Here is a 15,571-nt window from a genome sequence, read left to right on the forward strand (position 1 = left end):
GGCCATTTCAGTGGGGTTTCACTATCTAGGCCGCTGGCCTTTTCCCTCTAGCCAGTGCTCCAGTTCTGTGGACCTGTTGATTACAACACAGCCCACAACTAGAAAATCCTGCCCTGTCAGCAGAATGGCTTTACAAGCTGACATAGGACATGTGCATATTCGGAGTCAGGAAGACGGCTGAGTTTTAGTTCCAGTTCTGCCTCTGCTTTGTTGGTGCAAACGAGTCACTTCTTCCTTTGTCTATTTCCCCTATTGGTAAGGAGAAGATAATGAACCTTTCCACCTATCAGGCTCACTTGAGTGTTATAAAGAATAATGAGGTGATATTTGTAAAGTGCTTTGAGCTGCTGGGAAAGAGGAGGGGGTGAGCTCAGTAGAAAGCATTATTAGCTGCAAGCACTTATCAATTGAGCTGGTTAACAATAGTGGAGCATAAGAATACTCCGAAATGAATTCCAGGGACTAGCCTTGCTTTGAATTTAGGAGGAGGATTAGTGCGGACCTAATAGGTATTCCACTTCTCCAATTTCTTTAGTGTACCGGCAAACTGGGAAAGGTAATTACATTCTTGTGTGTGGGATTCAGCCTGGAGTTTCAATTGGGATGTCAAAGTGTACTTGTCTTCTATTCTCATACTGAGGCTGTTATGTTTTGATTGTTAAAGCCTGGGGCATCTTCTATCCCCCGGGGGAATTTCACTTAGGAGCTATACAAAGTAATTTCTAAGCGGTGGCTGGGCTGTTTATAAGGATGATTAGTGGTGCTTCTAAATCTACAGCGCCTGGGGAGCAATTTGGATGAATCAGGGAAATAAAAGGCAAGGTCTTCATCATGGTTGATCTTTTTTTAACTAAGCTGCTCCTGGGAATTTTCTCAGTAAGTCAGATGTACATACAGTACACACCAAGGGGCTCGATGGCCATTGTGACAGGCTCTTTCACGTGGAAATGAAGACTTAGCCCAGGTAAAGGTAAGCTTGTCAGGTCTCGAAATTTATTTAGAGCCCCCTTTTCACTTCCCTTACCCCCACTGAGGGTTAGATGAGAGATGTTTATGGGGTTCTGAGACATGTGGGAATATTTCCAAGTGATAATTCCGATGAAGGATCTGTTTCTCCAAACTCATGCCCCTCTGTTTCTAGGCCCTCAGCCTTGAGTTCAGGTTTCTCTCATTTGGTGGGTTAGGGAAGAAGAGAAAGGAAAATCAAATCTAGAGAAATGGTTTGGGCTCGTGCAGTTCTCTGTGGGCCAACCAGACAATAAACTGGGAAGACCGTAGCTCCTCCTTGGTGGGCAGGAGTAGGGCTGAATTTTATCATCACCCTCTCGAGGGCAGAGGGAGAAGTCAGGAGGTCATTTGGAACAAACATTTTCGAGATCAAAATTATAATAAGGAAATTACACAGATTACATCTTTGTCCCCTAAAGTTTATGGGTCTCTTCATAATCGCTGCTTCGGCAAACCCTTTCCCCTCTTTGCCCACTCTCCCGGCCCGTGTGGCGGGGCTGGCTGTCAGGCCTTCCCCTCCCAGGAGGCTAGAGTGTTACTCTATGGTCACTTGTGAGTCTCCAGTAACATCCTCCGGGATGGTGCAACTACACACACCAAGCCTACAAGCAGCCCATCCAGGTGCCAGTCCCTTGCACCCACAGGACACACCCTGGGTGCTGTAGGCCCCTCTGCCTCCTCCTGTCATCCCGCTGTGTCTCGCAAAGCCCAACTTTCAATTCGCCTCTTTGAGGCTCACTCAGACCTCTGAGTCTGACTTCTAAATTCCTTCCTGTATCTGCTACCAACTCATTTTTAGGTTCCTTTGGCAAATTACTCCTCTGCCCTGAAACTCCGTGAAATAATATAGGATTTACTTGGCAGGATCCTCTGACCTCTTTTAAAGACCCACATTTCTTTTTTATTATAGTTCGAAAATCGCAACTCTGTAAAAGCAGCTGGAGTATTTTCTCTATTTCCCTCTCCCAAGCTACCTATTTTATCCCAGACGTGTCTCCCTCAGTGTGTTTCAAGAGACGATACCAACACTTTGGGCCCCAGCTGCTGTCCTTTCCTTCACCTCTGCCAAGGCAAAGAGACCAGTGCGGAGCTGACCCTCCAGGCGTGGCCAGAAGAAAAGGCCGTGGAAGCCTCCGCGCCCGCATCGCCCTTCCCTCTGCGGCCACAGCTGCGCGCCTCCCCACCCCCATCGCAGGCTCTTTTTCGCAGCGAGCCTCAGCGTCAGTGCCCCAGTGAGCCTCTGGGAACAGAGGTCTGTCCCCTGCACTGGCCTCGGCTCCCCACGCTAGAACATTCAGGCATCAATGGGAAACAGCAAGATCTGTCAGCATCGCCCCTTTCTTCAGGGCTGTGAGGGCCACATTCTCCACGGCCATCTGTTCCTTTTCACCTCTCTGGACAATGTTGCTTTTTAAAGCCAGCGATTCTTCCTCCTTTATCCCCTCCTCTCCCTCCTCCCCTTCCTCTGTGGAGCGTTTCCCCCCTCATCTCTCTCTTTTCCCAACCCTATGAAATTAGCCTCTCTTAAGAGAAAACTTGTCCTCTTTCACACAAAGCTGTTTTGTAACCACTATGGGTTTTTGAGTTTTTATTTATTTATTTATTTATTTATTTATTTATTTTTTTGAAGCCAGAGTTTGCTACTATTAAACTTTGAGATTGTCTTGGGGGGTATACTTTTGATAGGGATGGGGTGGGGGGAGGACAGAAAAACTCTTCAGTCTTGCAAAAAGAAAATACAGAATAATAATGAGTTTTAGGTTCCTGCTGGCAAGCACTTGCCTCTTTCAAGAAGGAACCCTCCTTTTCCTTCCCTTGATGATCAGTTTAAGGAAATTTTCAAACCCAGAGGTTTTTCTACCATTTATTTTATTATTATTTTGTTGTTGCTACTGTATTATTGCTGTTGTCCTGTTTTTAATTTAGAGCTTGGGCTGCTGCAAAACAGGCACAGTGATCCTGTTGGTCTTACACAGAGCTGTATATATAGTTACAGAGGTGCCTGAGCAGTCAGGGAAGGGCATGATGTGTCCTCTGAGTGAAGCAATAGGTCCTGAGGCTCAAGGACTGCATGCAAGGGATGTTTGTACCAGTTCTGGCGCGTGCCTAAGTGCCGGACCTCAGTCATGTCACTTTCCTTAAGAACAATGATGATAAAAATTTTTTTTACTAAAACAATGTTTAATACATGACTCTTCTGTTTGTACTATTATCATGCTTCATAAACAAAATGAGGCTATGGTGATGTCATGAAAACTTTATGGGCCATCCTTGGCGAAGGACATTATAATAATCCACTCAGACGTACATACAGTGTGCAAAACATCAAATTCAGCTGCCGACATGGAAAGTCAGCTGGAATAAGGACCCCCAGGCCTGGCTGCTTGTCGGAATTGTGGGGAAAGCTGGAACAGAACTCTGGGGTCAGACTGTCACGGTTCGAGTCCTGTCTCCATCACTTACTATGCGGGTGAAGTTTTGTCATCTGTAAGATAAGGGCCCTAATAGTACCCACATATTTGTTGTTGAGATGATTAAGAGATTTTTATTTTTATCACGTATGCACCTGGAACTGTTTCTTGCTCATGCTGTAGTGGGTGCACGTAAACGTTAACTGTGATTATTGTCCCCTTTCCCATCTCACAAACATACTACAGATGAGCAAAGGGACTAACTGGCTTCCCATGGGGCTCCTCTGACTCTGTCACATTTACCTCCTGCTTTATTTTTCTCATTGTGGAGTTAACATTGATAAAAGAAACAATGTAATTATCAGCGGGGTGATTAACATAGCAATTCTACTTTAAAACATCATAAAATACATAAACACCCTAAAATATAAAAAAAAAAAAGATATATAATCATGTACTTCTGGCAAAGAAGGTGAACCAGATGTGGAGATTTGAGTCATAGAGGAAAGCCAATCATGATTTTGGCAACTAAGGTTATTTTACATATTTTTAGTTGGATATATACAGAACCTGGAGATTTATTCTTCTTTGGTATCAATTTCTAGAAATCTATCATACGACTGAGAGTTTCCCAACAACTGGGAGGGAACAGTATTCAAATATGCTTCTCTAGACACAGATGATTCTGAATGAGAAATTGAATATTACAATTTAATGAGGAAAAAAAATGAGTATCTAGAAAATGGGGTGAAGGCGTCTCCATGAGTTTTTCTTCCCAGAGAAAGAGACGAATGGTCGTTCTTACAATACTTTCTAAATGGCTGAAAGAAACCATGGAAGAAATGACTAGTCAGACTGCTGGGTTCGAAGCCTTGCTCTGCCACTTGCCTGGTGACCTTAGGTAATCACTTACTCTCTCTGTAGCTCAACTTCTCTAGAAAATTGATGTGATAATGGTGCCTCCTTCATGGAGATAATGCATGTAAGGTATTGAGCCTATTGCCTGGAACATACCAATTATCCCAAAATGTTACCCTATAATTCTTTGTGTAATGTTTTCTATCAATTGATGTCTGAGATTTGGAACAAGTTATACCAGGTTGGTGGTCTTGATTTTGTTGAATCTAATCGTTTTCAGTCAACCCATAGTTCTTTCTCATTTCTAGATAAACAATGGCCTTCAAGAAAGAAGGAAATTGCTTTGCTTAAGAATTCATATTTCGCGGATGTGTACTGACTTCTGCCACCAAACTAGTTCCTCCAATTAAAATAACCCCGTTAGCATCAGCATGTTTCGTTTATCAGTTCCTTCTCCCTGGCAATCTGCACAGTGTTTGGACCTTGCAACTTGTGATCTGGGGGCCACTGTGAATTCCTGTCATGAATGGAGTTTTCCTTTCCTCTCTGGCCGCAATTTGTTGTGAGCCTTGTGTTGGCCTGATGACCATGTGGATATGCTTTGTGTTGTAAGTGCCCACGTGCATGTGTGTGCACACCCCAAAAAGAGAGAAGGGCAGCAGCCTCTCTTAGCCTTGATTCAGGAAGTCCAGCTCCAGAGGTCAAGGAAACACAGGCGGAACTGAAGAAACTCGGCAGCCAAGCTGAATTCACTAGTTTGGGAAAATAAACCCAAAGAACCTGTGGGTTCTTATCTAAAACTCAGGGTGCTGAGGACACTGGGATTGCCTCACCAAACTATTCTACACTCCACTCCTCTGCATCCCCCACCCCCACCGCCTTCTCAGAGCCTCGGGGGCAACAAACATGTGCCACGCAGGCATCATTTCCTCCCACGCCTGCAGAGACCCTGATTCCTATCATGATGATCATTCCACTTCCCAAAGGGGTGCTTGAGATGGGGCCGGAGGAAAGCGTACCAATAAATCTTCACACTCTGGGCAAGGTGATAATTAAAAGCATTCTCCACAGGGATGTGCACTGATGCCGAAAGGGAGGCAGCTGGGAAAGCAGAAAGTCATGGAATGCTTGAGCTCTGGCCCCAGCTCTCCCTCTGGCTGGGTGGGTTTCAGTAGTCAAGTCACTTCTTCCTCTGTGAAATGGGAATAATGGTTAGACCAATGTTGCAGAGTGGAGCAAAGCAATATTTATTAGTGAGCTTTAATTTGAATTCATCAGATGCACTTAAGTACTCTGGAGTTTTCAACGCAGCTCTGGGCTTCTGTCCCCTGACCCACTTTATTCTCTTTACTCCCTTGTTGCACTCTGTTTCTGTTCTCACTAAAGAAACCAAGGGAAGCTTGAACTCTGAAAGCTGCACAATGTTTGGTGTCAAGGATCCTGACAGAGGAGGGACCTTAATGAAGGTCTCTGCCTGAGTGGGGACCTGGGCCCCATCACTAGCCCTGTCCTGTGTCATGCTGCAGGCTGTCAGCGGCTCCTCCTTTCCAAATTAGGGTTTTGGGTGGCTCCTCTGAGAACAACTCCAACTAGATGAATTATGGCATTTCTAAAGAGCATTTACATCTCTGCTCTATTCCCTCTGGGAAGTAGGGTGGGGGATAAAGTCAGTGGATAGGAGTCTTAAAAACTGGGCCAAAGAGCATCCACCAGAATGATGTCTTCTATGATGAAAGATGCAGAGCCACATCACAGGGTACAGGGTGGAGATTTTCTAATGTAAATGTGTCCATGACAGTACATGGACTATCCATGGGGTCTAAGATGCCTACAGTTGCAAGCAAAACAACAGATGCTGAATGCGATTTTTTTTTTTTTAAACTTTAGTGTATAATAGGGATCCTCGGGGAAAGCAGACAACTGGGCCTCAGCCTTCAGAGATTCTGATGCATTAGATTTGGGGTAGGGACAAAGACCTGCATTTTTAATAGTGAACCAGGTAATCGCGATGCATAAACACACATATGAAACCATTCCCTAGCAATATCTCCAGAGATAGAGTCCCATATCCTGATTTTATATCAGTGACTTGAGTCATCTCATAAGGTAGGCCAATGTACACTTTCATGCTAATGTTTCTTTTTAAAAAAAAAAAAAAAAAAAGAGTTCGAACCTACAGAAAAGTTCCAAGGAAAGTACAATGAGCTCCCATATACCTTTCACCTAGATTGTTAACATTTTGCTACATTGGTTTTATCGCTCTCATATTATTGTTATCATGTTATTTTTTATGATATGAATTTACTAGTATTATCTTTGCTGAACCATTTGAGAGTAAGTTGTAGACCTCATGACCCTCATCCCCAGATACTTCAGCATTTCTCTCCTAAGAAAAAGAACTTCTCTTACATAACCACAATACAATGATCACACCCAGGAAGTTAGCAATGACATAATGCTATTTATTATGTAACAGCCAAATTCAAACTTTGCCAGGTGTCCCAATAATGTCCTTTGTGATAATTTTGTGTTTTGGTCCAGGATCCAGTCTAGGATTAGACATTGCGTTTAGTTGACATGTCTTCTTGTAGTAATTATTTTTTTTAAGCCACTTATGTTTTCATAGAAATAGTTTTCTTCAGGAACAGATTTCCTGATAAACAACAGCATTTCTTTTTCCCTTCTCTCTCTATTACTTGCAAAGAGCCAGTGATTCCAGTGTCAGCCTGAAGCAAAAGCAAGAGTAGTACCTGGTCCCAGCTCTGCAGCAGCCTAGGGCTTGGGAAAGGAGCCTGTCTCCAGTCCTGGGTTTGTCTGGTGAGCCAATTTCCCAAAGGCAAACCCCATGGCTGTTAGTGTGTCCCTTTGTTCTTCAGTCACGTGGGCTATCACCTGGCCTACTCTTTGTCCAGACTATATCCTTGGATATATAAAGCTACCCAATATTGCTTTACTATAGTTTCTATCTCCGCAGGAAGTGTGACTGATAGAGGATAGGCCGCTATTTTACCCCTCCCAGTTTTCTCCAAAGGCAGTTGGCTAAGTACGCATATCTGAAGATGATTTTTTTTCTAGCAGCCAAGGCTATAAACAATCTGAAATCACAATAAGTGTCTATGTTCTTTCTGTTTCAGCTAGGGAAAAAAAAAAAAAAGTCACTCGAAAAAATATCAAATGGCCAAAAAAATGAGATGATAACCATGTATACACGAGATTTACCAGAATCCAGCTGCCTTGGATTCTACAATGGGAGTGGAAAAGCAAAGCTCATACCAAGGGGGCCGACCGGTGTGATTAGAGGAATTCACTTGCTCACAGTGAGCAGATAGAACAGGCTGTTGTGGAAGAAAGCCTATTTCACATAAGCATCTTCCTGGCTTGTACTGAACGAAGTCCAAATTAAAAAAGAAAATGCCTCAGATTTTCTTAACTGGTTGGGTTTTGGTTTTCTTTAATTTATCTTATTTACCTAAGGAGAATATGTGTTTTCTCTGGTGAGCAAACTTATTTTTAATTAAAGAGTTCTTTTCAAAGAGTCAGGAGACCCAACTACAGATTTTTCCTCCTTAAATAGAAGGTAGCAGGAGAAAGCTGGATTATTGGAGAAAGGACTCAGGGCCCTATCCTCCTAGAGAATGTTGGAAGCTGAGCTGAGGGGAAGAGGGACTAAAAAGAAGGGAATTGCTTCTTTTTATTCAGACATGCTGGTTCAAGCCCGTTGTTTTCCTGGCTATGTTTGAAACCCATCGTTGTTACTGCAGAGAAGTCCTGAGCTGTATCCCCTGTACAACTTTTGGTTAGTAAATGAAATGGATTCTAGACTGACCATTTTCTTGTAGGGTGAGCATCTCATCCTGATTTTAGACATTTCCTACGTGGTATCTCTGTAGGGTAAATATGAATCTTGGTTTGCCCAGAACAGTCCTGATTTATCTCTGCTATCTCAATATAATTATTAAAATGTTCTCATTTCATTTTCAAAAGTGTCCAGGTTGGACGATAACTTATATGACCACTCTAAGACTCTGGGAAAGTTAAGAGTATTTTCTACCCCCACAAAAGCCAATCAAGTTAAGTGGTGTGTGCTGGTACATACCAGTCTTTATCCTAGTGATCAGCTAACTCTGTTTCTATCTTCTGCTGTGGGGGAATAATCCATCCCAGACTTGCATTCCAAAGGTTCTGATTACCCCACCTTTTCTTGCCTTCTTCACATTTCTTACCTTCCTCGGTAATAAGTTTTATTGAAACTCGGATCAGCCTAGTGTTGTGTAAGTAAAGACTCTGAACTGCAGTCACCTCTCTCACTTCCAGCCAGAAGACATTGGGGATGAACTTTACTGCTTTACCAAAACGATAGAGCCTTATTCTTTACCAGGCCAAATGCCTTCCTCAGTGAGCAGATGCTATTGAGGCAGTTATAGTGTGGTTTTATGCTTCAGATCCTTTATTTGTAAATCTGAAAGAAGACTAAAAGCTTTAAAGTATTTTGAGAATCTCAAAGCTCTGAAGATTATAAATAACAAAGGACTTTTTTTCTCATCTAAAATGGCAGCACAGAGACTGTGGTTACTTACTTAATAGATAGCGTGTGGTCCCTGGGCCATTTGCAGCTGATGGGTTTTTTCCAGTGCTCTATTTATAGAGCTAGGTCAGAAATATCACTTCCGTTGGAACTTGACCTACAGACCATTGTCAGTTTTAGAGGCCCAAGGAAGTAGAGTGCACACTAAATACAGCTGGTTCACAGGTTCAGTTAGTGAACCACAAGCCCCCAAGGAAATTAATTTTGCTGGAGGATAGATATCTGAGCCTATCCCAATCTCTATTATGTGACACCTTTACCCTGTGGCCTCATGGAGCATGTAGGTCATCTTGAGTGCTTCTTCTAGAAATAGTCTACCCTGGGCAGTCTTCATTTTTTATAACGCATTTATCCTCTTTAAGGCTGGTTGCTAAAATTCTGGCTTTCTCCATTGAATAGAACAAGAGCTAATGATCCACTAACAGAGGTAGTTTAGGCTACTCTGGGAAACTTAGAAAGAAGCAGATCTAAATATTTCCCTACTTCATCTTTCTTTGGGGGCTAATCAAGTCGCAGTCACTTCCCCAGTTCAAATGAATGACCCAACAAAAAACGTGCTGAAGCTCAGCACCTTCCACGGGCCTGGCTTTAACAGGAGAAAACTGAAATCAGTAAAGGATATTCCCTTTCTAATCTTTACTATTTCACTCAGACTCCCATCTTTCAGCTTCATTATGTTGAAGTTGTATTTGCTGGGACTTGGCCACTGGCCAGTACGTGTTTACCCATTATAAGGTTTGAGTAGTAGGACAGACTAAGAAAATGCCTAGTCTGAAGAGAAGCCTGCTCCTAGGAAAAGGACCATACATCTGTACACTCTTCAGGCTTATAGGGGTATCGGGTAGGGCATAGCCATTCCAAGCCAATGTGGGGCGTAGAGCATTCTCAGACTTCCTGGAAAAAGTGAGGTCCAGAATGAGGAACTAATTTCTTGACATCAAAACACCATAGATTTAAAGTTCTTAGTACAGGCAGGAAATTTTAAGATAATTTCAAACAACTGTTTCCTGTCATGGATGAGGAAACTGAGGCTCGGAAAGGTGAAAAAACTGGTCATCACCAAGGCTTACTCCAATGTTCATTGTTACAGCCACTCTCTTTCTTCCTCCTGGTCTCACTAAAAGCCTACAACTAAATCAGAAATAGAACTTCATGGGCCTGCCTCCTAGCCATATGCTATCATGAATTTCATAGAACATGCTTTAGAATATGAAGACGAGATGAAGAGTCTGTTCCAGTGGTAACATGCCATCTCCTTCCCTGAATTTATTTCAGTCCCGAAAATATTTTTCTTTTCTCTCTCTCTGTCTCTTTTTTTTAATTTCCTTTTTCTAGTCTCAATGAGTTGCCTTTCAACTTAAGGAACAAGAGGGACCAAATGTCTAGAATATCCAGCCCTCTTAGGCCATGAACCTTTCAGCCCCCTCTGTTCCTATTCTGGGAGTCACTGCTTTGTTTATGCTTTAAAAAAAAATTTTTTTAAAACATGGAAAAGCCTATGCTTTTAAAGTTAGCCCTTTTGCTACACGGCAGACACTTTTATGTTATATACTAGAGATTCAGTTTGACCTCCTAGCGATGCTTAGCCACAAAAGTCATAAATTGAAATATTTTCAGAGAAGAAAAGGCCTCTTGTAAGTACTGACACAGGTTGGTACCAGAGGTCCATTACCTTTTTGGAAATCAAGGCTACATAGCAACCTGATTATCCTCCTCCAGTCTGATTGCACAAGACTACAACCCTGTGTGTACAGAGCAGAGAGAAAGTCCCTTGCCTTGTGAGAAATTTGTCTTCATAACCTACTCCCACTCCAAAGGAGTGGGGAATTGGATCCAAAAGATAGCATGCACTTATGAAAGAGATTCCAGAATTCAAATTCTGTTGTTTTAACCACTTCATTACTGAACTTTACTAGCTTGCCTCATAATTAGCAGAATAAACAACATGGAAGATGATGATTAAACTTCTTTTCTTCCTAGAATTTCATCTTTAGTGTTTGATCATCGTTGTTTCTGTCATTTATACATATCAAGTATTTCATCTAAGGGTCACCAGGAACCTTTGGTTGCCTGGAGGCAAGAATTATTATTCACATTTTACAGATGGGTAAGCAAACACAGAAAGAGAACATGCTTTGACTTATCTAAAAGAGTCTCTGAGAGAATGGAGAATGAATGTTCCCACAGTCTTTTTTAGAGAGACCTGATTTCAGAGTAAATAAATTAGATTTCTCCATGTAGTTTATTCAGATACTTTAACAGGCTCAATCCTGTGACAATGAAAAATCCCCAATAATGAAAATATTTTCAAAACCCAGTTCATTTATTTGATTTTTTAATTTGTATTAGAATCAACCAAATTCCAGTACAATGAAGTCATACTGCCTTGGCAGGTCTAAATATCACAACCATCAAAAAGGAGAGAGGTAGAAAGCACCCCGATTTTTAGAACTTCCGCTTAAAATGAGCATAGAGAAGATTCACTTATCTATTTCCTGACTAATTAGGTCATTGGGCAGGAAATCACCTTTTCTGAACAGCTAGTAAGCATATTCCTTCCACCTTAAATTTCCCATAAACAGCATTAATGATCATTTATTTATACCAGTCCTCACATATGAGTGCTTGAAAGTCAAAAAACATAAAGAGACCACTGAGTTTTCCAGTTGAAAATAAAGTTACAAACTTATAGTAATTGACAACTTCTCCACTTCCCTTTCTCCCAATTCTCTCTCAAGTGGTCCCACCACCTGTAACCACCCTTCAGTTGTTTTCCCACCTATTAAGTGAAATAACTTTCTAATCCTGACCAGATTTTTAATAACTTTCTAATCCTAACCAGAGCGGGTCAGTTTCAGGCCACCTGATTTGCATGAATTCAGCTACTGGGCCAGTTGAGCAAGGCTAAATACCTTGCCAAGCCAGGGCATGCATATCTTTTTGGAAACCCCTTGCCCTGGGTTATCACTGTACATCAGAACAGAGGAAGCTGCATGTGGAGCCTGAGTGACACACTGAGTTTAGATGAGTGATAAGATGCTCAACACATCTCCATCAGTGTCTTCCCAGAGATGGGTCTTCGGGCTCTTTAGGCCCTTCCTGAGGTGCCCCCTGGCTGGCGAAGTAGCTATTTGACATAATGAGCCTGGAGAAGGCCAATTGGAGAAGAAGTTAAGACTTAATCAGCCTGGTTTCGACCCCTGGCTCTGTCATTTCCCCACAGTATCACCTTGGGATAGTTACTTAATCTCTCATCACCTCAGTCTGTCAATAGGGATGATATTACCTACCTCCCAGAGTGGTTGTGAGGATATGAAAAGATGGAACTAAGATATGAAGTTCAAACAAGACGTAAAGGGGTCCCCATATAAAGGGCTTACTTCGTACTCAACATGTAGTACTTTAAAAATATTATCTTTTATTATCATTAATTTTCAGGGCCTTGCTGTTATGCTCTTGAAGGTGGCTTAATGTTTGTAAGCACTCCTGAAAATCTGTCTCCTCAAGCCTACCCTCTCAGGGTTTCTACTGGAAACTTTTCGCTCATTTGCGTTCATGGGCCTTAGTTAAGACTCGAGCTTACCTGTCTAGAAAACAGCCAGGCCTATGGATGGGTACTTTTTAATACTGTTCTCATTGGTTTAGAGACATGGAATTCTTTAAATAGTGGCTACTGGCCAAATGGCTCTGATCTCTGAAAATATCTTCTAGGCCTGGAAAGCTCTTACAGCGTTAGTACCAAGAAAAATTTTTGAGTGCTTAACTAATTAGCAACTTCTAATTATTCACATGTAGCTTTTCCTTAGCAAACTTTAAAGCTCAGTCTCATTTTACCCTGTCACTTAGCAGGCATCTAAGCAATAAGCTTCTAGAATTTGCTTGAAAAATGTAAACCTCTTAATTTTAGCCTAAGCAAGATATAACTGAGAATGTAAATCTGCTATAACAAGAATATAACATGGTTCAATGTTTAGTAAGAATAACTTCTTAACTATTTAACCAGTATTTATTAAACATCCCCTGTGTCTCAGACCTCGTGTTAAGTGATTCAGGCATACTAGCCTAAATTAGACATGGATTTGGCTCCTTTTGAAATAGATATTAAGGGCGATAAGAAAAGCACACGAGTAATATACCACAGGATAGAAAATGGCCATAACATGAGAGAGTGAAAGTAGTAAGGGGGTTTAGAGGAGGAAAACATTATTTCTGTGACGATCAGGGAAGTGGCATGTAGGAAGTGGTGTTGAAGACAAATGTTGACCTAGAGGTGTTCCTGGTTTGAAGGGGACATGGGGGAAAAGAGGTATGGAAAGGCATATGGGCACAGGCTGGAAGAGCCTTCAAATGCCAGTTTTAGGAATTTAGAACCTCTATGCTAAATTCCCCTTCTGTCTGAAATGCCTAGGCTCGTTGAGGCCCCCTTCGGTGATTTCCATCTAATGCATTCCTGTACCTCTTGAACCAGAGAAAATATATGGTTGGTATTATCTAACCTAAGGGTTCTCAAGCTCAGCACTATTATATTTGAGGCCAGATAATTCCTGGGCATTAGGAAGTTTAGCAGCATCACTGACCTTGGCCCTCTATATGCCAGTAGCACTCCTACTTTGACATTACCAACAAAATCACTTCCAGCCTAGGACCACTGAACCACTGAACCACAATCATCTGCTTAGGGTCATGCAAAGTTGGTCGATTACCCTTAAAGATGTCTGGTCTAGAAAAAGAGGCCTACTTCACTTTGAGGGGTGAAAATCAGATGATACAGTGAGTAGGCAACAGACAAGAAACTCAAGGCCTCATTTTAACCGATTCAGTAGACTTCAACCCCTGTGTACTTTGACTCCTCATTGAAGAAGGATAGTATCTTGAGGATACAAGGCTGGCTAAAATGCCCCACTGTGCCTACCTCCTAAGACTAGGATCCCTCCCATGGCCCAGGCCCAAAGTGGGCACAGGAGTTCAGAAGGGACCTCCGGATGGGCCAGATGTGATAGCGAAGGCTGGCTATTAAGTGGTGGAACTTGTTAGGCCGCGTCTCAAGAGGAAGAAGAGGTGAGCAGGAAGTTTCCTCCTGGTGATGTCAGGAGTCATCAGTAAAGCTCTGGAGATGTACGATAGTAGCTGAAATACGATGTGGAGCCAGCTAGACACTCAGATAGTTTACTTCACATCCTCCCCCTTTTAGAAAAGTCTTGGAAGGCAAAAGAATGTTTCTCTTGGGAGAAGGATGTCTAATACAGAGATATGAAATGTTGAGCTCTCCCACATTCCTCTTCTGGGTGTGTGTGTGTGCACACGCATGCATGCAGGGTCGGAAGAGCAAAGAAATTCTATGTGCATATGCCACCATTTCTGTACTGATAAGGAAAATTGAGTTAAAACTCTTATCAAGCTAAAAAATGTCGTATAACTCTATTAAACTAATACTATTTCATAACCGGCCCTAATTCTATATGGTAGCATTATTCCTTTCTACCATGGATGCCGAGTGGCTTGATTTATTATTAGCAACAATTCCAAGCTGCCTTGAAATGCAGCCTCTTATTGTTATTAACACTCTTAGCTTTAAGCCCAGTAGTAGTCACTTTCACTGAGGCCGAAGGAAACTTATGCTGGCTTTTATTTTTAGTCTCATATCCCTGAACCCGTCTCCTTCTCTAATCCATCAACTTCTGTGGTAACGAACTGAGCCCCTGAGTACTCTCTGAGCAATGAGCAATGAGTAGACTTTTGTTTATGTGAAATGCCATCACAAGAAAGGGTATCTGGAATCCTAGTTTTGCCCTGCTTCATTTCAGGCACTTCCGGATCCAGCTGTGTGACCGCTGCACTAGGAAACACGTGGAGCCACAGTGTGAATACTCGGCTAATATTCCAATACCTCAGTTCAGAGAGAAGACAGGTAAGTGCTTTGACAATGTTCTATGACTGTCAAGGTCAAAAACAAGACGTACCTAACAATCCCAGTGTTTATCTTCTAAAAGCACTGGGCACGTTGTGTGTCCTGGGCCAACACCAGCAGGGGCTAAGTAGAGAAACCAGCATCCCTGCCCATCCCAACAGCAGTTAAAATGAAGTGGGGAGACAAGTCACACACAGGAGAAAACTGTAAGAATAGACCCAAGAGAGTTAGCATTCCTCCTGATATTTGCCAATAGCTTATAAGTGACCAAGGTTCACACTTCTAGAGATCTCAAATTTTCCATCTGTAAGGGGCAAATTATTATTTCACGTAGCTGGTATTCATTGAGTACTAGATAATTCATGTACAAATTAAATGGCGATGGTGCTTTTTCTTAAGGTTAGTATGCTTTGAAAACCTGAGACCAGAAAGACCTTGCCAAGCGAATAAACTGTTCCCCAGATCCTGGGTACTTTTGCATTAACTCATAAGCCAGTAGTTTAAAGTACTGGATGATGCTAGAAAGACCTCCAAAAGGATGATGACTTTCTCAGAGCTCCCTATTTATTGTTTCTATCCTGGCCTCAAGTGAGAATTTCCTCCTTCCATCCAGAAAGGTTAATTTCTACCCCTTTCTTAATCTTTCCTCCACATCCAAAGAAAAGATCCCTTTGGTAAGTAATATGTTTCCTAATTGGGAAATTTATTTTTCCTGATGTCAAACTTCAACTTTATCCTCTGTGCGAACCAGGTTCCATTACGACCTCTCCTACGAGCAGGAGGAGGAAGAAGACAGGGTAG

At 42.1% G+C, this 15,571-nt stretch overlaps 1 protein-coding gene across 6 annotated transcripts in view; it reads left to right on the forward strand.

Annotated features, from left to right (window-relative positions):
• The window catches only part of RAD51B (RAD51 paralog B), a 556,279-nt gene that overhangs the window by 417,773 nt on the left and 122,935 nt on the right, over positions 1-15,571 (forward strand). For all 6 annotated transcript variants that reach the window (XM_016131216.2, XM_036238433.1, XM_036238436.1 and 3 more), the window contains one exon: positions 14,667-14,770. In XM_016131216.2, coding sequence (XP_015986702.2) covers positions 14,667-14,770 — 104 coding nt within the window. The remainder of the gene's footprint in view (positions 1-14,666; positions 14,771-15,571) is intronic.

The sequence above is a fragment of the Rousettus aegyptiacus genome, unplaced genomic scaffold (genome assembly GCF_014176215.1).
Source record: "Rousettus aegyptiacus isolate mRouAeg1 unplaced genomic scaffold, mRouAeg1.p scaffold_m13_p_3, whole genome shotgun sequence".
Taxonomy (NCBI): Eukaryota; Metazoa; Chordata; class Mammalia; order Chiroptera; family Pteropodidae; genus Rousettus; species Rousettus aegyptiacus.